The 20,679-nt window shown below is 33.9% G+C and overlaps 1 protein-coding gene across 6 annotated transcripts in view; it reads left to right on the plus strand.

The window, feature by feature from the left end:
* Positions 1–20,679, plus strand: part of NBEA (neurobeachin) — a 454,976-nt gene that overhangs the window by 111,580 nt on the left and 322,717 nt on the right. For all 6 annotated transcript variants that reach the window (XM_059838861.1, XM_059838862.1, XM_059838865.1 and 3 more), the window contains exons 11-16: positions 6,724–6,832; positions 9,338–9,490; positions 10,237–10,405; positions 18,635–18,714; positions 19,391–19,453; positions 19,562–19,659. In XM_059838861.1, coding sequence (XP_059694844.1) covers positions 6,724–6,832; positions 9,338–9,490; positions 10,237–10,405; positions 18,635–18,714; positions 19,391–19,453; positions 19,562–19,659 — 672 coding nt within the window. The remainder of the gene's footprint in view (positions 1–6,723; positions 6,833–9,337; positions 9,491–10,236; positions 10,406–18,634; positions 18,715–19,390; positions 19,454–19,561; positions 19,660–20,679) is intronic.

The raw sequence follows: 20,679 nt of genomic DNA on the forward strand, positions 1-20,679 counted from the left end.
TTTGGCCTAAATCTTTGAGGGTAACAAATCTGAAAGGATAATGCTGCACAGCTGGTATGGTGTTCCCCTGGAGGATTATTTGTAACCAAAGCCTGCTAGAAAGCAGTGTTTAGGGACAAGATAAGCTGGCTTTTCTATTTGAATTAGGTGACAAAACAGATGCATAATGCCAAGCACATGACTTATTTTCCTGCTTATAATATTCTTCTATTAATTATTCTGAATGTTTCTTGTTGCATTAGATAGTTCAGTTAAAAAATAGTCGGTTGTAAAGAAACAATTAACTAATATTAAAATTGCCAACAAATTTGGAAGACAGAAAAGCTGGTTGTGTATTAGTTACTGTGGAATATTTTTTTTTAAGTCTCTTTTGCAGGATGTACTTTGCATTGAAGAATTGTAAAGTAAGGGAAATAGAAAAAGAAATGCTTAGATTGAAATTAGCTTGGAAAAAAACCTCAGTGTATATTTTCATTTACTGGCAAAGCAGAAGACTGAAATGCTTTTTTCTAGTCTAAGGAATGTTATGTGTGTATGTGTCTCCATGTAGGAATAAAATATATGTTAAATTCATTAAGGAGCTGAATCTGTAATAGATGGCAAAGCAATAACTAGTTCTGTTTAAAAATGAAGAACTAATATAATGTAAGTTTTAGAAGTTGAGATAAAGACTAATTCTTCCCAAGTGTGTGGTCTACCCAGCGTGTGAGAGCATTCATAATGTTTAATTGAAAATGTACAGAACATTTCTGGAGTTAGTTGAACTGTAAGTAGAAAAAAAATTGTTCTTGAATAAGTCAATGCATTTCTTCCATAATTAGATTATATTATAAAAAGAGATCTGTAATTCATTGTGCTATATGATTCTACAAATGCATAATGGAAGAGGATGTGATTCTAACTCAAGAACATATTGAAAAATGTTGAAGCAAATGGCAGCTTGATGAGATGTATTTATATGTTTATAGGTTTTGGTGCCTGTGCATTATTTTCTCATATGTTATTTAATAGGATATAAGTAACAAGAAAAATAATGCTGGAAGTGAAAAAGGAAGTAGGCAAATAAAAGAATAAAATATTTTTGGGATGAAAGAAAGCAACTAATGGGGAAAGAATGCTAAACATGAAAAGGATCATTTGAGGAGTAGAATGAGGGAAGTGGTGCATTTAATGGGTTCTTTCCTCGTTCCCCCTTATTTATTAGATTATTGTCTCTCCTTATGTATCTGATGCTGAGTTATACCTGTCTTACCTATAAAAGTGTAACAGCAACAGAGGGCTTTCCCAGTTCTCCTGCTTTTCTGAATCCTTCTCACCTCTTTCTCTCCTGCAAATATCAAACTCTGTTTAAAAAGCTCAGGGTTTTCAATTATTGATTTTTTGTTTGGATTTTTTTAATATTAGAAGAGCTTTATCAACAGAACCCAAAACCTCATCATCTAAACATTAAAAAAAAATCTATATTTCATAAGTAAGATAGGTACAAGGGCGCATCTACTTTTTTAAGATTTATAGTTTGATAAGAAATAGGCAGCTTTCCTATCAATTTCTACAGAAACAAGCCAGCTTGACAGGAATAAGTTTGATGTATTGATGCAATTTATTTGCTTAATATGAAAAATCTGTGAGTGACAATTAATTTTTATTAATGTCTTTGGTTTAATTGAATTTATCTTAAAGATCATGACAGCAAATAAGATGAATGCCATGTGGTATCCTTCTTTCCTAACATGTCCTCTCATCCGGTCTTTTGATAATTTTCTTGTCATAGCTGGCACAGGGATTTCAAATTTGAGAGTAGGTCTGGAAGTAATCCTTCCTGAGGGTTTTGCATTTGCCTTTGTGCCTCTCATGGAAAGCCGAGGTCCCAGTCCATGGCTGCCTTCAGTGTAAAATTCAGAAATTGCATTGTTGGGTGCTGGTAACCCTCTCCCTCTCTGTTTTGAAGGGAAGAATGCTGGATATTGCTCCTCAAATTCCACATCACTTGTGTGACCTAGCTGTGCTCAGATAAAATCAGTTACTTGAATTTTCCCACTCTGTGACAGCTAGAATGTGATTTGCCTAATCAGTCTGCCTGGGCAAGGGTTTATAATGAAAATCCAACCATCGCAACAAGTAGTAGAAATCTGTTGTAAACTCCTGAACTGCTGTACCTCTGCATACTCCAGAAGATCCAGGGACTGTTAAGGCTGGCTAATTTACTCCTGGAATCTGTGTCACAAAATGTTTTGCCTCTGAGCAGAAGTGACTTGCTTCTCTAATTCTCACACACAACACCTATTTAGCTGACTCATGTTTTTGAATGAAACATGATTAGTTGTCTTATTAGCTTCACCACATGTTATGAGAGAACAATTGAAAAGGCATAAGAAAGAAATCACTTTGCCTCTCTCTTCAACGAGCTTACAGAAAGAAAAAAAACATATTTAAACTGGAAGCTAAGGAAGCACTTTAGAGAGCTGCCATAGCTGTAGCTCATGGAAACATTGTTGGTGTATGATTTTCCTTAATACTGCTTTATCTGTTTATGCTATGATTAATTTTCAATAGTTATCATACTAAACACCTGTGATGGAGTTATTCATACAATCTTTTTGTATTACTTTGGAGAAGCTGAAAATACAAATAAAGGATTTTTATCTTTATAAAGGATTCTTTCCCAAAGAGAATCAGACAAAACAAATACATGTATTATTCTCTTTTATATAGACTCTTCAAGTTAAATTGTCTGTAATTAATAATCATACTTAGATCTCCAAAGCAACATGCCTACCTTAGCTAAAGGTGCCTTTTGTAAAGGTAATTTGTACAGATAACTTTGTAATACATGAACCAAGATGAAACTTATATTTAAGGTATATTGACAGAGAAAATTATTATGGAAATTAGGAGTCTAGAGAAACTGATCTGTGTTGTGGTTTAAAAATTAAATAGAGTAAAAGAACTGTAACAACAAAAACAAACAAACAAAAAGCCAAGACAAATTTCACTTTTATCCTAAGGATGCAAATTCCTGACTCCTTAGGTACTTCTAAACAGTATCATCCTTAGGTACTTTTTAACAGTATCATAACCACTGGAGGTACTGCATCATCATGCTTTGGACTATCACCTTTTTTTTCTCCTGCTGCCTAATAAAGGAAAACTACTAGATTTTTTTTCCCCAGAAATCATTTGTATTTTCAGTAATTATCACAGTTCTCTGATTTAGTGTTGGTTGACATATATGGTTTCACTTTCTGTCTGTATCTTGGCTCCACTGCAGACAAACTGATGTGTTCTAGGAAGGGCATGATATAGAAGAGATGTAGGAATGGGCTGAAGTATCCTATATATCTAGGGGTGTTGAAAGTAGGGAAGAATGGAGAGAATTTTTGTGTGGTAGTGTATAGGATTTTGCAAGTTTAATGTGCAATGTCAGTTACTGTGCAGCAAAACTGATGCATGTTAGTTGCTGGTAAGTTTGTTAAATTCTGTTTGAAAAATTGTTTAACTTAGTCTTCTCATTAATATTATTTTCCCTCTGTCAACAACAACCTTTTTAGAAGAATGATTTTGGCAACCTGTTTCTGCTGATAAATATTTTCATATTTCAAATCTTCAGGTTTAATTTGGATTCAGCTGCCAAGGTGCATAAATAAATGGAGTATCCCTAGACGTTGTTGAAAGTTCTGGATACAGTCCTCCAAATTAGGCAGATAAAATTCTTAGAATGCAATATTGAGGAGAAAAGTACATTACTTCAGTATGGATTTTTTATATCTAGATACACATTTCCTTGAGGTCAGTCTGAAAATGTGGGGAAAGAGAAGTTTTGAAAAGGCTGGGAAAGTTTATCTGAGAATTCAACCAGATCAGATGCTCTCTGGCATAATATGTAAGGAGAAAACCATTACATGTGGAACCAGTGTTGTGTGCAGCAGCTGTTACTTAGTATACTTTCATTCCCCTCTCCTCCTCCAAAAAGAAAGTTTTGCTTAAAAGAAGTCTAAGCAACCTCTCTAAAAGAAAAGTCCACAAAACAAAACCCAACCATAAATACCATACAATTCCCCACCCCCTTCCCAAAAAAAAACCCCAAATAATAGCCCCCAACCCCACAGACAGCATGTAGTCTGTTTTCTGCCTATCTCTGATCATCTTCAGGTAGCAATATCCTCAGTACTGTACATGCAGTGAGAACTTTAAAAACTTCCATTTCTATTTTATAGTTCTTCTGTGAGTTAAAATATTACAGTCTTTCACTTACTTAATTTCCTGCATAATAATGTGGGCAAACTTCTAGTTATATTCAATTATTATGTTAATTTTTATCAATAATGTGGTTCTATACAGTATTCATCTCAAACTTCATTGCACCTCTATGTGCCTGACAGATGGTTCTCTGTAACTGCTGCATTTTCTGGTACTTGGATTTTTTTTAATGTGCTTGAAGGTGTAATGATGCATTCATGTGTGCTATCCCAAGATTTGAATTACTGTATACTGCAGCCAACTCTATTATTTATGGTGGCAATCTTGGATAATGCTGAAGGATTAGAAGTTAGAGTTACTGCCTGCAGACCTGAGCTGACTCTGCAGAGCTGGATTGAGGTATCTTTATGTGTCTGGATCAATAGATGTTAAAAGCCATTTTGGAATTAAGTGAAAGCATAGCTCATTCACAAAGGCATTGCCTAAATTAATACATTTTCCTAAACTAGAAACACTGGCATCACTCTGCAGTAGCAGCTAAGGTAGCTCTGTGCAGAGGTAATATGGGCAGGCAGGATTAATTAATTCAGGCAGAGCCAGCATGGTTAATATCTAAAGAGAGATATTTGGGCACTAGCTACATGTGAATTACTAAACTTTTTTAAAGTCAGTCTTTCTTACATAGAACCAGCTTGTCTGTTTCTGTGTCTGTGGCAGTGTTAGGTATAAACTGGTCACTTATGATTTCTGAGTTGACTGGTAGTTTATGTGTGCTTTAATAGAGGGAAAGAGGGAAAAATCTTTATTGTTGTGGTGTCAGTGTGTCTTACAACTTAAATTCAGAGTCTATCAGAATTTCTAACAGTTGTATAGAGATTGTATTGATATGAGATAAGAATAACTTTAGCCCATGAGTTTACATCTAAATTCATAGAATGAGCAAGTAAACTGTGATATAAATTTAAAGGGTTTTGACAAAGTACTTCTGAAAATAGAAAATGAACCTAAGTCTGGATATGGAACAAAAATCTTTAAAATACATTTTAGGAGTATTTTATAATATTTCAATATAATATTAACAGTATTTGCCCTTGTAATTGGAATTCTAATTCTGCAAAGATGTATGCTGCTTGACTTTATGCATAATGGTTTGTTATGTTACTACCTCCATAGAGGATGGTAGTAAGCATGACCTAAATGGAATTTTCTTTTACCTGTTTAATTTTAAAAAAATCTTAATTTAAATCTTCAACACTTTATGTAAGTTGCTTATGGATTTTCATGTAGTAAAAATGATTAGATTCTTATTTTAGATGACAAATACAGTAGAAACTTTTGGTTGGGGTAAGAAAAAAATTGATGCACGTAATCTGGTTTGAAGTTGATGTGACAGTTTGAAAGGCTGTTTTGATAAAAGCTTTGGAGTACTGTAAATGGATATTATCTGTCTTCTTTTATTGCTGACACTGTGGGGCAGTCTGAATGTGATTTTTAGATGGATTATTATGACCATTCAACAATGAAGAAAGACAAGGCACTATTTCATGTTCCCAGCATGTACTTTGGCTACTCTGTTCTTTTGCATGGCAGCCTTGCTCAACAAACAGAATAAATCTTGTCTTCCTCAGCACTTTGATTATTTTTTTGGTGCTGGCATGGATTAACCAATCTCAACATTTATTTCAAAGTAAGAGATTCTATTTGAAGAGCAAGTGAACTTTTAGATGACTAGATACTGTAAGTAAAGTTGAAATGTATCAAATGCAGGTTGGATATTTTCTTTAAGTCCCTTTTTCATACCTGCAAAAACCACAGTTTTCACTCTTGCCTGTTCCTCCTACCTATATGAGAACTTTCATGGATGCAGACACTTGTTTGTACAGCTAGGAACTGTTATATTTAATTTTAAGAAAAGACATAATGATTTCACATATGCATTGTATATGCACTACAATACAATACATTCTGTCATCTACCTTTTAGAGATATTTGAAAAGTAATTTTAAATACTTCCTTCCTGTCACTTTTTGTTTTTTCTTTTCTCTCTTTCTTCTTGGTTTTTCAGCAACAGATGAGTGTATTTTTGTTTTATTCTTATCACCCAAGAGTCAATTATGATTTATTTTCCGTGTGGTGAATTGATCTGTCATATGTTTCCACTACTGGTTTTCATAACATAGTTTCACTTTCTTGCTGATTCCATCCCCTGAAGTCTTTCATATCTCTTATGTTTCTCTACTGTAACCTTTTCTGAACACTTTCCCTCCCTGTACTTTCTGAACACTTCTCTTAAAGATACTGCTGGGATGGACTGCTGGGTGATTTCCCTGTAGCCTCTAGAGGCCCACTCCAACCATTGTAACGTGTGAAGAATCACTGGAGAAATTTTCCAACAGGAAAAATAAGATTTGTATTCTTTTAAGGAATTGTTCACCACCTTAAGCCTATTTCTATTGACTTAATAGCTGATGATTACTGAGAAAGCAACATTTTTAATCTGAAAAAAATCTTGTTCTTTATGTGCAGTGCTACCCTATTGGCTTTCTTGGTTGAGCTTCTTAAGAGTTCAGTAGCCATGCAAGAACAAATGCTTGGTGGAAAAGGCTTTCTAGTCATTGGCTATCTCCTTGAAAAGGTACGTTTGGAGGATTTTTTATCTTTGTTCTTGGTATTTCTATTGTCATTGTGGTACTTTCAATCACTTGGCTCAAATGTCTGGTAGAATAAAATATATTTGTGACATACATTGCAAATTAAAAATATTTTATAAATGGTCCACGGGAGACTCTTCATCTTCCTCATCCTCTTGCATGCCAGTATTCAAAGAATCAATTTTCTCAAGGTGGTTATGTTCTCTTATTTATGTTCTTCAGATCTGTTTGTGAATCACTTTCAAGTATTTTCATTTCTTCGCTTTCTGCCCTCCAAGCTTGCATAGGAAAGTTCTCTTGTTTCTAGTTTGTACAAACATAGCAGAAATATCATAACTGAGATTATTTTTTGTGTGCAAATGTGCAGGTTAATAAAAGTTAAATTAATCTTATGTGACAATTCTGAAATTGTCAAAATAGTTCCTCTGTGTTTTGAAGAACAACTGTAACAAAATTTAATTTCTGAAAAAAATCAGGGAGGGGCATTCCCTGCAAGGGGCATTCCCTGTACTTGCTTGTTTTCAGGCATGATGAATTATCTCAAACCTGAGGTTCAGTTCAGTTGTCTGAGGAACATCACCTGCCTCCCTGCCTCATGACACCCTGTTACTGGGGTTTAATAATGAAAATAATCTGAGAGCAAACTACTGTCAGCTATACTAAAATAGTGATGGCCCCATGATTGAAGCTTATGGCTCTGACATTCTTGCGTGTCTACTACTGGACTTTTATTACCATGAGGTCAGCATAGCAATCTTTTAAGCAGAAGATAAGAATCATAATATCACCTTTCAAAAATATTCTGAATTTTGAAGACTGATAAGTAGTTTCTCTCATTCTGTTCCCTTTGTTCTTTGTGCTAGGGAAATACCTTCACTCGATACCTGAAAGCAGATATTCTGTGCTACCATTTTCACTGCTAAGCAAGTGTGATTTACAATTTCAAAAAACTAACCTAAGGTGCTGGGTTTTTTTTTCAAGGGTAGCTTTTCTTGTTCCATAGCAAGAAGGAATTTGCAAAGCTGTTAGCTTTGGTTTGGTGAGTTACACACCACCAGGCACAGGAAGACTGGTGAGCCCTCATGGAGGGCTTTCTCCTGAATAGAGCATTGTGGTTTATTCACATGGAATACATTGATTTAGAATGTTCAACACGATTTTTTTTTAAAAAAAAGTTTCCATGCTCTTCTAATTAACACCTACTATGTTCATTAGACTTGGGTATGTGAATATTTAAAGGATTTCTATTGGTCACAGCATAATTCTTAAAACAGATGTTGCTTTCTGGCTGTTTTGGTTTTTTTTTACATTATATTTACTTAGCTGCAGTTTTTTGAAAGGATTTATTCTCTTTTTTCAATATATGCTTATATTCAGTTGGCACACATGGTGGGAAAACATCCTTTTGTTTCCTAGTCTCAATTTTATTACTTGTAAATTATCTGTTGTATCTGTTGTTCATTTGCATGTAATCAAATACTTCAGAGAAGAGAGCTTTTTTTTTAACTTGAACTTCCAAATAACATTTTTATTCTTATTAGCTGCAGATTATTTATTGTGAATTTTCATGTACAAGCAAAAGGAAATTCAGCATCCAGGCTGAACTTGTATTACTGACTTCAGTTCTAAAAATAATAAATCTCTGTATTCCCAGACTGTACTCACAGCATTAAAAATAATTGGAAAATATAATCACAGAATCATTTACCTTAGAGAAGACCTTTAAGATAAAGTCCAACAATTAACACAGGGCTGCCAAGTCCACTAAACTAAATCTTGTCCCTCAGTGCCACATCAACACGTGTTTTAAATACCACCACTTCCCTGAGCAGCCTGTTCCAGTGCTTCACATTTTGTGGAAAAGGCAAGGAGAAGGATCTTTAGAGGTTTTTCTGTTTATTCATCTGTTAATTTAGTAAACAAAGAAGTTTTTCAAAGTCCTCAGGCCATGTTACTACATAGGAGCAGGTCTCAACACTTATTTCATGGCATATGCTATGAAACTGAAAGAATCCTGAAATTTGAGGAACCCAATTCCTTCAAATACCTACTTAAGTTTAAGAAACAAAAGCAAGTCTCCCAGTAATGTGTGTTCACACACTGAGACACCAAATTTCAGTAAGACACTATTTTAAGAGGATATAATAAGAGGATATAAGGACTTCAGATGAAGTTCTGAAGAATTGTACTGTAAAATGCAGGATCCTGACTGGATTCTAATAAAATGAAAAGAAACCCAACTAAGCAAAATACCAAAAAACAAAGTTATTGATGATTATTTTAGCCTGTTAAATATAGCCATTAGAAAGATTATTAATATTGTTGGAAAGTATAAACTGCCTCCATATTCAATGACATTAAAACATGCAAGCTGAATGTATTTAGTAATGATGAGCCAGGTGAAAATACTGCTTCATAGTTCTGCTGTAATTATATTTAAAAAGAAGATTTTTTCTTTATATTTTTTCTTTCTGATTAATATCTTCCAGTCATCTAGAGTTCATATAACCAGAGCAGTTCTGGAACAATTTTTGTCATTTGCAAAATATTTGGATGGATTATCTCATGGAGCACCTCTACTGAAGCAATTATGTGATCACATCCTTTTCAATCCTGCTATCTGGATACATACCCCTGCAAAGGTAATGGTACACTTGCATAATGTTATAACTCTCCTACAACAAAATTAAATACCTGTATTCATTTATAGCATTCTACTTAGGTTTTTGGTTTTTCTCTTTTGGATTTGTTTTATAAGCATCGTAATAGCAATGATTTTAGATCATGAAGTCTGTACACTGCCTAACTATATACTCCAATGTCTTTTATAATTTCCTAAAAGCAGGTAAATTATTGCCTAAGGTTCTGTCTGATTCTATGAAAAGACTGTTTCAAGAAACCCAGTCCCTTTTCCAGTGATTGCATTGCATTGTTTTTCCTACAGATTAAGCATAAAATTTTGTATTTTTAATTGCAGGTAAAATGGTTTTTGTTACACATTAATTTAAGGTCTCATTTTAATTCAAACTATGTGTTCTAGTTTGATAAAATCTCTAACATGTTATCATTTATCTCCAGTAAAAATTAATTATTTGTTTTCCTAAGTAATCGTAGTTGAGATATGTGAACCAAAGTGAAAAGTGGCATTGTCCTAAAAGCTGACAATATATACTATTTGTATAAAAAGTCAGAATAGAAAGCAATCCAATATGTTTATCGTTACTTTAGTCATTCCTAGGTACCAGTGCAGCCCCTGCCCTAAGCTGAGCTGTAATTAGTTTTTCAGTTTTTTTGTATCATATCCAAAGTCTATTCTAGAAAGACCCCTACAATTTAAAGTTGCTAATGCAGAGCTTACATTTATGTGGGTAACTATTTCATTGCTCAGGTGCAGCTATCTTTGTACACCTACCTGTCAGCTGAATTCATTGGGACTGCTACGATCTATAACACCATACGCCGAGTGGGCACGGTGCTGCAGTTAATGCATACGCTGAAATACTACTACTGGGTGGTCAATCCCACTGACAGCAGTGGCATCACTCCCAAAGGGCTGGGTAAGTGCAACACACGAGGAAGAAAATATAAGCATTTCTTCTGTAGGAAGGTTTGTGATGTAAATGTCTGAAAGCTTCTTGGATCTGTAGACAAGGAGATAAATAAAGGCGATAGTTGGTGGTCATCAGTAGAAGGACTATGGAAGTACTTTCTGGTGTATGATAAACTCATGCTGATAATTTATGTTTATATGTATTCCCAGAAGATTCTAACTCTGGTCTCCCATCACGTAGCATATACTTATGTGAGCATACTTCAGGAAACACATTAAAAAGATGGATTTTTCTTCTTCTGCAATAAAGAGGAAATATTACATGTATTTTATATGCCAAAGAAAGCTTTGCGTGGTTTGAGTGATCAGTAGTGCTAAGTGACCTTGAAAACAGAGTGGAAACTTCTAGTTCTCACTGCAGAGGTCTCTGAAGCTGTATTTCCAGTTCAATAATATTTTTTCTCTGTCCTTAAAAAATGGAGATTTATTTAATTTTGCTTAAAGTGATGCGCTTAGCTTAGCACAGGAGGTACTGAATGACAGAACCAACAAAATGTAATAATGAATACTGTTTGAATGCTGCATGTTACAGATGTGCATTAACCAGAGCAAATCATTCTAATCCTACACATTCTGGCTGTAATGCCATTACATTCAGCTATCTTCTTGTGTAAAGCAGGAAGGATTTGCCTGAAAGTCTCTTTAAAAATACCTGATAAATGAGAATATAAATTCTTTTTATTGTGTAACTATTAGTGTCATGCTGAGAAATTGAATAATTGGGGAATGTTCTTAGTACTGTCACATACCCAAATATTCAAGAGTGTGACATATCTTACACTTTAGTTATTGGGTAATTCTTATTTGTAAGTGAGATTTATGAATAGGAGTTTCCCTCAATTTTTTTTTTTTTTTTTTTTAATAAACAAAACTGGGAGTAACAGTTCTTTTCCTAGATTAGGTGTCCTAATAGGCAATGAAGGTGTTGAAGGTCACAGAAAGAGCTGCTGTAGGATCTTGGATGACATTTATAGTTCTTGCATAATATAATATTAGATGAAGAGTAGTCTTCAAAAATTATTAGAATTTATTTTAAAATACTTAACAAAAGCCCACAGTTTTCTGTTCATTTAAATGAAAAGTATGAAATCCTAGATAATGAAAATTACCTGGGGTGGTTACCTAATTAGCCTGAAATCTTTGTCAGTGATAAATTATATTTTCCACTTATGCTGATTCTAGATTCCTGCTGCCAAAATAGAATTAACTTCTTTTTTTGGTGCCTGCAGTGAAGATGTCTCCTGAGCTACATGTCTGCTGATAATGCACAGTGGAATGCAGGAATCAGTTGCTTTAACACAGGTTTCTAGTATCATTGTAGTTTTGGTGGGGCATCTTACCTGCCTCTCAGAAGGATGCAGGTTTCCTGTGTATCCAATACCAAATCTGCTTGTTTTGGGTAGATATTTTGTATACTTTATGCCGTGACAACTTACACTGGTGTGTTTAGGAAGCTGTATCTTACCTCTAATTGACAGGCACTTGAGAAATGCTTTGTTTGAAATGCAGCTGCTTCCTAGACTGTGTTGCCTCTATTGATTTGATCTCCACTAACCTCGGTGGGAGGTTAGAAGCTGGTCTGGTGGTGTGGGAGCTACACTGTTGATGTCTGAAATTAGGATGAACCAAATCCTACCCTGGGAGTGGCTTTATCAGGATTAATACTTTCACAGATCTTCTCTGTTGAGGTTTACACTGCTATGCTGCCCAGGCTCAGTTTTACCATTGGACAAATAAAATGTGTCTGAGATCAGTGAGGAATTGGGGTGTTTAAAACTCAGATGATCAGCTTATTTATTTTGTGATTGTTGAATACCCAGCTGTTGTGAGGTGAATTTTTCAGGTGTCAACCATATTTACAGCTAGGTAGAGACATGGAAAATTCCTCAATTAGCTTGAGAATGGAAGTCTGATAATACAGTCTACTTGTTATGGTTGAGATTATTTTTAATTTTTTTTCCTACTATATTGGTTAAAATTAAAATAATTCCTGTGCTTCTGTGTCATGATACTACTACCTAAAGACACTTTGAAAATGTATTGCGGACTGCTTCCCTCTGGCTAGGTTTGCTCTTTTGTGGAGTCAATGACATTTCTTTCTGTAGGAAGCATGGATTGTTTTTATCTTGCCCAGATCTGTCTCTTTGCAGTTAGCTGTATTTTTTGAATATTTGTATGTGTAATGCCAGTTGTATAGCTTCAAGAAATATATAATGTATTCATGAAAATCTGAACAGAAGGCATGAGGTACACAAGGATACAAAATTAGGGATGAGATGTGAATCAGTTAACTCTAAATTAAGCATAGATATGGCTGGTTTACATCCCTCCCTTTTCTTTCATTCTGAGTATAGTACAGTCTCCTCTCATTTGTGCCAGTTCCAGACAAGATTCTTATTTTACCTCGAAGGCAACCAGGTCAGTCCCTGAAAAGTAATCAGGTAGTGTAAATTAGTGGGTGCCTGGTAGCGGTCTGACAAGAAAAATCAAAATTTCTAAGGCCTTCATACAGTAGTTGGGAAGGTGTTATATAAACTGAGGCCATGCATATTTTCAGAAAACATACTATGATCCACTATATCTGAATTTTCTCATTTTGTCTTTAGTTAGATTTATAGATGAACCTGACTTTTTGAAAGTTTAATATCTTCTTTCTTCCTTGTTCCTTATCCTCTGCCTTCTTCCCTGCAGAAAGCCCTGTGTAATTGATACTACAAAGAAGTAGTAGTTTCTTTTCATTCTGTAAGAGTGGCTTTTCTTGTGTTGCATTGAAGAATGTCAGCCTATCAGAGAGAAGGATCAGTGACAGCAAACCTAGCACAGCCATGGAGTTTTATCCATGCAAATCAGCACTGGGACATTTTTGCTATTATTTCACAGATAACTTCTGCTTCTGACTAATAGAGCTGTAATAACTGTGATGATTTGCAAGCAAATGACTGAAAAATATAATAAGTGCTGAGGTGATGGGTAGCTGAATTTAATTTTATATTAACTTCATTTCATAAAAGATATTTTATGATGTCCACATTAGTTGCTAGCAATTGATAAAATTCATGAAAATATTTTAAAATGTTGAATCACTTGGATATTACATCACTTTTCTTTACCAGATTTTTTTTAACATTAAGTGTAGGTCTGGTTGATTCAGACAGCTTATAGTCATAGAATGCAGTCCTAGAAGTAGCTTTTGTTATTATGTTTAAGGCTTTTCTATTTTCACCTCAGTTTTCAGCATCTCATAACTCCACCAATCCCAATAGTTCAAAAAAAGGAACTCTTTCAGGATTTTGGATTCATGTTAAGTTTTATTAGCCTGCCTGCAGCCAGAAAGTTTATCATTTGTTGAAATGTAGAATAATGTAGAAAAAATTTTGTTAAAGTAAGAAAGTTGCAGTGTAAAAATAGAGTTATGTGAAATTTAAAGTTGCTGCATTTTAAGCAGCATTTGAACTCTCCAAATGGAAGAATTGGACCCATTTTCTATAAACATTAATTTAATGTATGAAGAAGAAAAATGTCATCATGTGAGTAAATTGCAGCTGAAATTCTAGGCTGACTTGACATGAGACTTTTCAGGTCTGGAGAAAGCTTTAATGGAAATCATGCCAATATCTAAAATTTGGCCGCATGTGCTAAAGTGCCTTCAAATAATTTGCTGTCATATTAGGAAGTAAGGTTATTCATGCCGACATTTTAGTAGTGTGATGTTTTCTTGTCTTCTAGGCATGTCATTTTTATGTGGAGATCCTGAAACAATTTTTATTATTAGTTAATAATTAGTTTGAGGGTTTTATTGCCTTCCCCTGCCGTAATAAAACACAAAGTGGTTGAGTTTTCTGCACTGACAGTTTAGTAGCACTTACTTAAAAGCCAAAGGAGCTCAGTATTGAAGCTTCCCATTTGGCAAATGCTGCTTTCTTTTGCTTCTCCTAGTAATCAGTAATCAGGGAGGTATAAATGGTTGGGTTTTTTCATGAATTTTAATTTTTTTTTAAAGTTTCAGATACTTATTTTAAATTTGGTTTTGTATCTTCTTTTATTATCGGATTCCTGATTCACACTGGCATTTCTTCTTAGATTCAGCATACTGAATTCATATTTGTATTTCCATTTTGGTCTGAGGTTCTGGAAACAGAGTTTCAGAGTGTAAAAGTATCAGCTTGCTCCCTAATTATTCTTAGTAACTTTACATTTTACATGTAAATCCACATAGTGGAGACAAGTTGTTGGTTTAAAATCATGAGTTACACTTTTCTTCTGGTGTTATTTGTTTCAAATTTTTTTACAAAGAACCTAAACCATCAAGCTAATTTTCAAATGAAAGAATCTAAATTTATTTTTTTTTTTTACATTTAGACTATGGTTACAGCTATTATCTTGATTTGCCACATGCATACCTTTAATATTTTGTTAAATCACTCAGAATAGGGATAATAGGATCACCCAGCCATTGCAGTATCTAAACACCCAACAAAGCAAGCAATGGAGAGAAAATTATTTAAAATGTATAGCTTCTTTCTGTAATTATTTGATTTTATGTTGAGTTGGAAGGGACCCATCAGGATCATCAAGTCCAATTGCTGGCCCTGTACAGGACACCCCAAAAGAAACTCTGTGTGCCTGAGGGTATTGTCCCACCTTTTGAAGTCAGACAGGCTGGGTGCTGTGACCACTCCCCTGGGGAGCCTGTGTTGTATGAGAGAAATGTGCATTTAAGTTCCCAACTTAACTGTGTGGTTTAGTTCATGAACTGAGTGGCCAAGCATTTCTCTCTCTACTGGTGTTCCTTGTATTCTTCATACTCCAAAAGTGCTACTTCAAACTCTCAATAAGTGATACCTTTATGAGTATCCTGAATCCATCCTTATTGAGAATGCATGGTGGTTAAAGTGCAAGTTATGTCATGGCTAAATAGTTTTCAAGAATGTTATTCACATCCAATATTTTTGAACATGAGCTGTGGAAGGGGGAATTACAAAAAATTATTATGGCAATAAAGTAACTGTGGATAGAGAAAGTTCCACAGAGTTATTACGAGAGCTGGGTTAGAGTGGAACTCGGTTCTTGTTAGATTTACAGCAGAGAGAAAATCAGGTCCTCTGTGATCCACATGTCACGTGATGTTATTTATGTGTGTGTGGAGATCAGATTCTGCTATCTGTATCATGCTTTATTAATTTAGAGAGTAGAAAAATCATGCTTTTTACATACCAAAAAAACCCAAACCAGATGGAAGAATGTCATATTTGGTTGTTGGTAGAACAGATAACACAGTTTTATTTCCAAAGACAGAATTAGAAGTCATTATTATTGTTATTCAAAGCTTCCAATCAGATTGGGGTTTTTTGTTTTTTGTTTGTTTGTTTGTTTGTTTGTTTTTTTACAGCAGTACTGATTGTACTTAACTCTGTGAATGTGTTTACTTATTTCCTCTTATTAACTTCTAGTTTTTGCCCCTATAATTTCTCTATGCTGCAGGGATGAATTGCATAAAATTATAACTTTTTTTCATTTATTTTTGTCTGGGTAAAGCAGGCTAACTTATTATGAGTGTGTATTTTAAAAATCTGACGCAAATGATGAGCTCTGTGAAAAATACATACATAAAGAAATCTAAAAGCAGGAAATGCTTTAATGACTCATCCTCGTGTGGGATAAGGGAGGCATCCTTTCTCTTTGCCAATTAAAAAGAATGTGATTATTTTGTATTAGGGATTTATGATTGCTGTGCCAGATCTTGAAAGGATTATCTTCATAGCTGATCTAATTTGAGATTGGTTTTAGTCTTTAGCAGTGCTGACTATCAGTGTCTGAGTGATGGTGACACTGAATTTTCTATATGCAGTGATGGGCACAAAGATTAATAGACAGTAAAAAACTACTTTGCAATGTTTGAGTTAAAAACAAGATCTACTTGTCTTTCTTAGCCTGGGTTCATGTGTGGCTAAGGTATACTTTTTTAATTATAGGATAAAATACACCATTGATTGCTCATAAATATATTTTTTTTAATAAATTATTCAACTAGGAATGAAGTAATGTAATTAGTAATGAAGTACAAAACTGTGATGATATAAAAATTATAGAGGAAAAACTGCTTTAGGTAGCTTTAGAACTTCCTATTTAATTAATTCTCTTCAGTCTGTGTCAGATGATCATTACATCATATTGCTGTATTCCTTGTAGCTGTCTGGTGATTACATAGCCTCCAGTTTCTTCAGCCTGTCTTATTTTTCTTTGCCAGTTTTTGAAACTAATTTTTGAAACTAATGAAGTCTTTTGGGTAGCAGCTGTCCCCATTTGCTGATTCTAAAGCAGTGAAGCTTCCTGACCCAACTAAGATGCAAGGAATAAATAATCCTAGAGAAGGGAAAATTACACTTTACCTGCTTGGCATGTAGCCTGCAAGCAACAACTCCTTTAGTCTCCTTTGCATGTCAAAGAACCCTTTTCAAGGTTGTCACACATCTTCAGGGAAATGAGTGAGCACATGAAGAAGTAGAATAAAATTGTCTTTGAAGAGGTTCCCAGTTACATTGGGATATCTTCTTTTTGACATGTCCTTCCAATTTCTGTTATAGAAATGTTTTGCGGACCTCCCCATTGTCTGTATTCTGTTTCCATAATTACAGTCTTTCAGAAATGACAGAGACTTTTCTTACAGAAAAGACAAAATGTCAATTTTTTTTTTTGTTTTAGTCCTGGTTTTCAGATATTGTCTGATATTGATTCCCAATAAGGCATAGGAGGGAAGAGGGTACAAAGAAAAAAACTTCTGTGATGCAGTTAGGGAAATTAAATCCACATTTAAATTAGGGGGGAAAATAGCTAAATTATATAAAAATATCATATTTATATATTTAGTAGATAAAAATGGCTTGTTGAAAACAAAAACACCTTTGCTTAAAATTCATGCAATATTTAATATAACTGCATCTAGTATAAAAAAATCAAATTACTTCTGTTTCTACAGTGGAAATCAGATGTTTAATGATGCCTCTAGAATTAATTAATATGGACTAGTCTTATATCTTTAAAGCCTATTTGGTAAACTTTTTGACTACAATACCCTTAGTGTTCTTACAAACTTAGAGTGGAGTGGAACAACCAGAGACTTATTTGCTTTTTGAAATTTATTTGCTTTTTTCTGAAGAGTACACAGTCCTCTTTCTACTTCTGAACTGGGAAGAAAATTTGAGTGTATTAGCCATTCTTTTTGTTCCTCCTAGGGAAAAAAATATACTTTCCCTTAAGGTTTTTCATTGTCAAATGTGAATTACTGTGTGTAAAGCAGTGGCTTCACTTCAAAAAGCATCCCCAAAGACAATTAGAAAAATCTTCATTAAAAAGTTGTATTCATCTGTATTGGAAATAGTAATGGGACCAAGACTTTTTTAAATTTTGATCTGTGTTTATCAGTGTAAGGTGAAATGGATGATGGAAAAATAGTTTAAGTTGCATTTATTTTTACTGTATAAAATTTAAGACTTTCTATACCCTGGATTGTCTGAGAAGCAGGAGCTTAACAAAAGAATTTCCAGTTCAACTTCAATATTTATGAAAAAGGAGAATGACAAATACAGTAGAAATAGTTTCAAGTTGCTATAGTTATTTCATGTCTGGCTTTTTTAGATATTTCTGTTTATATAATGTACTTCATCAAGCACAGTTGTTTAAAGTATTATGGATTATTGGGTTTTTTCCTCATTTAAATTGAGTATTTTCTTTAGATACTAGTTTCTCTTTGGTTAAATGGCTTTAGTTTCTGCTACAGGTAATGGCTGCCAATAATATCTCATAAATCCTTTCTCTGTTGGTTTTCATTCAGATGGTATTTAACATAGTGGTTTAGGCATTCCAAGTTGTCTATCACTTACTACTGTCTATTACTATCACCTTATCACTATCTTTCATCTTCCAGTTTCTTTTAAAAAACTAAGTAAAACATTATATGGATTTCTTTTTTTTTCCAAATGGAGCATCACTTATACTTAAGTATATTGTGTTGAAAAATGTGATTCTGAAAGGTTAGAAATGATATCATTTGCAAATATGAACTTTTATGTAAGAGTAGAGTACTAAATCTGTTGTAGGAGCTGTGATTTCTTTGAGAAGCTGCAGTGATTAAAGGAATTATTTTATATTTAAAAGTGCTATATTTTGTTTCTTCCAGATGGTCCTCGGCCCTCCCAGAAAGAAATCATATCATTAAGGGCTTTTATGCTTCTGTTCTTGAAACAACTTATATTGAAGGTAAAATGGTCTGTTCCAGAATGAAAACATTGACATCTGTTATATACTTGTAATAATATCTTTCGTAGTAGAAAATCATTAATACCTGTCCAGTATTGTGTCTTTTTTCAGTTAATTTAATGTTCACATCCTTCTAATCAACGGAGAAGTAGTAAACTCATACAAAATTTCTTAATAACCTCACAAAACTCTGCCAAGTATATTTTAATAAATGTTTGATATATATGTTTTAATTAATTGTCATATTTTAAACAAATTTAATGAATTTGTCAAATGAAAAAGATAATTGCAGTTGTCAAGCTAGTTGCTTTATCCTTCTTGTTGGTTCTACCACTGGTAGAAATGGTGTAGGACTCTTTCTGTTACAGCTGAATGCTGCTCTTTGAGAGATAATCTGCCATTTGAGATTAGACTGAAAACCACTATTTTCTGTTCTGTCTCACAAAGTGGAGGAGTAACAGTAATAGTTTGTAGTATCTGAAGGCCCACGCTAAAGGTATCTGACCTCATACTGTTTTAAACTGTCAATGTGACAAAGCAGTATAATGACAGAGAATATGTAGTCTTTTAGGTTCAAATAAAAAACCTGTAGAATTATTTGACTAGGTCCAAGGTTTGCTTATCCAAACCTGAGGAATGTATTTTCTCTGAATAATGGCCTTTTTTTTTCTCTTAGGATCGAGGAGTGAAAGAAGATGAACTGCAGAGCATATTAAATTACTTATTAACAATGCATGAGGTACATTTCTGTAATTACTTACCTTTTATTGTAGCTAATTGTACTGGCTCTGTGGGAAGCTTGTTGTTGAGTTTAGTTTGTAGAATAACATTGCTGCTTGTCATACAGGATGAAAATATTCATGATGTGCTGCAGCTGCTAGTGGCACTAATGTCCGAACATCCAGCATCCATGATTCCTGCCTTTGATCAGAGAAATGGGATACGGTAAGACAGTCAAGTGAGAAAGTACCTTAAATGTAGTTCCAGTGTCACGGCTCTCCAGTTGGCTTCTTTTTCACATAAATATCATACTAGCTAATCTTTTAAACTTCAGTTTCATTAACTTAGGCTTTATTTTTTGACAAAATGAGTGATTTCAGTATGTTGGAGGAAGAAATGAATTTCCATTTAAGATAATCATTATGATATTTCAAAGGAACTGCACTGTTTTACTTGCTTCTCAATCAAATAGAATGTGTAATTAACAAGATGCATCAAATAGCCATGTATCCGTCTCAGAATAATTTTAATTATTCTTTCTTTGTATATTTAACATTATCTGGGGAGAACAAGAGGAAAACAAGAAATCATGTCCTAGCCTCTCAAATTCTGTCTGAAAAAAAGTGGAAATAATGTGTTTATCTTTCTGTAAAATTATTAACTGAAAATTCCCAAAAAAGTGTTATTTTGGGGGGGGTTAATGCCTAATTAATGCCTAATTTGGTAATAAAAGTCTTTTCAGGGATTAGTAATTTTCATATTAATAATTTAATATTTACTATGTTGGGGTTTTTTCTGTTCTGAGAATACTTTAAGAAATGCAAGGGGCTTGTAAAAGGGAAAAAGCCCTCTACTATCTACTACTTGATATATTCAAGCTCCATTTTGCCTGAATACTAAGATCTTTGTACAAAGATATGTACCTAAAAATGTTTGAATGACAATGCTTATTGAAGAGAAAGACTCATGGTTAGGACTTTGCTTTCTGGCAATAGTTTATATTCAAACAGACTTCTGTTCCTGTCATTTTTTGAAGAAGGGTTAGTCTGATCTGGAAGACTGGAGACATCTTTATGTAACATTTTTGGTACTGATATTAAAAATCTTTGATGGTGCAGTCTTTATGTTTGAAAGTCTGTGTTGTAGAAGTGTGGAGAATACACAAAATTTTAAGACTTTAGAGAACAAAACAAAACACTCCAAAGCCTTTACATAAAATTAGGGGTTCATTTGCCTTGGATGTCA

This window comes from Haemorhous mexicanus, chromosome 2 (assembly GCF_027477595.1).
Source record: "Haemorhous mexicanus isolate bHaeMex1 chromosome 2, bHaeMex1.pri, whole genome shotgun sequence".
Taxonomy (NCBI): Eukaryota; Metazoa; Chordata; class Aves; order Passeriformes; family Fringillidae; genus Haemorhous; species Haemorhous mexicanus.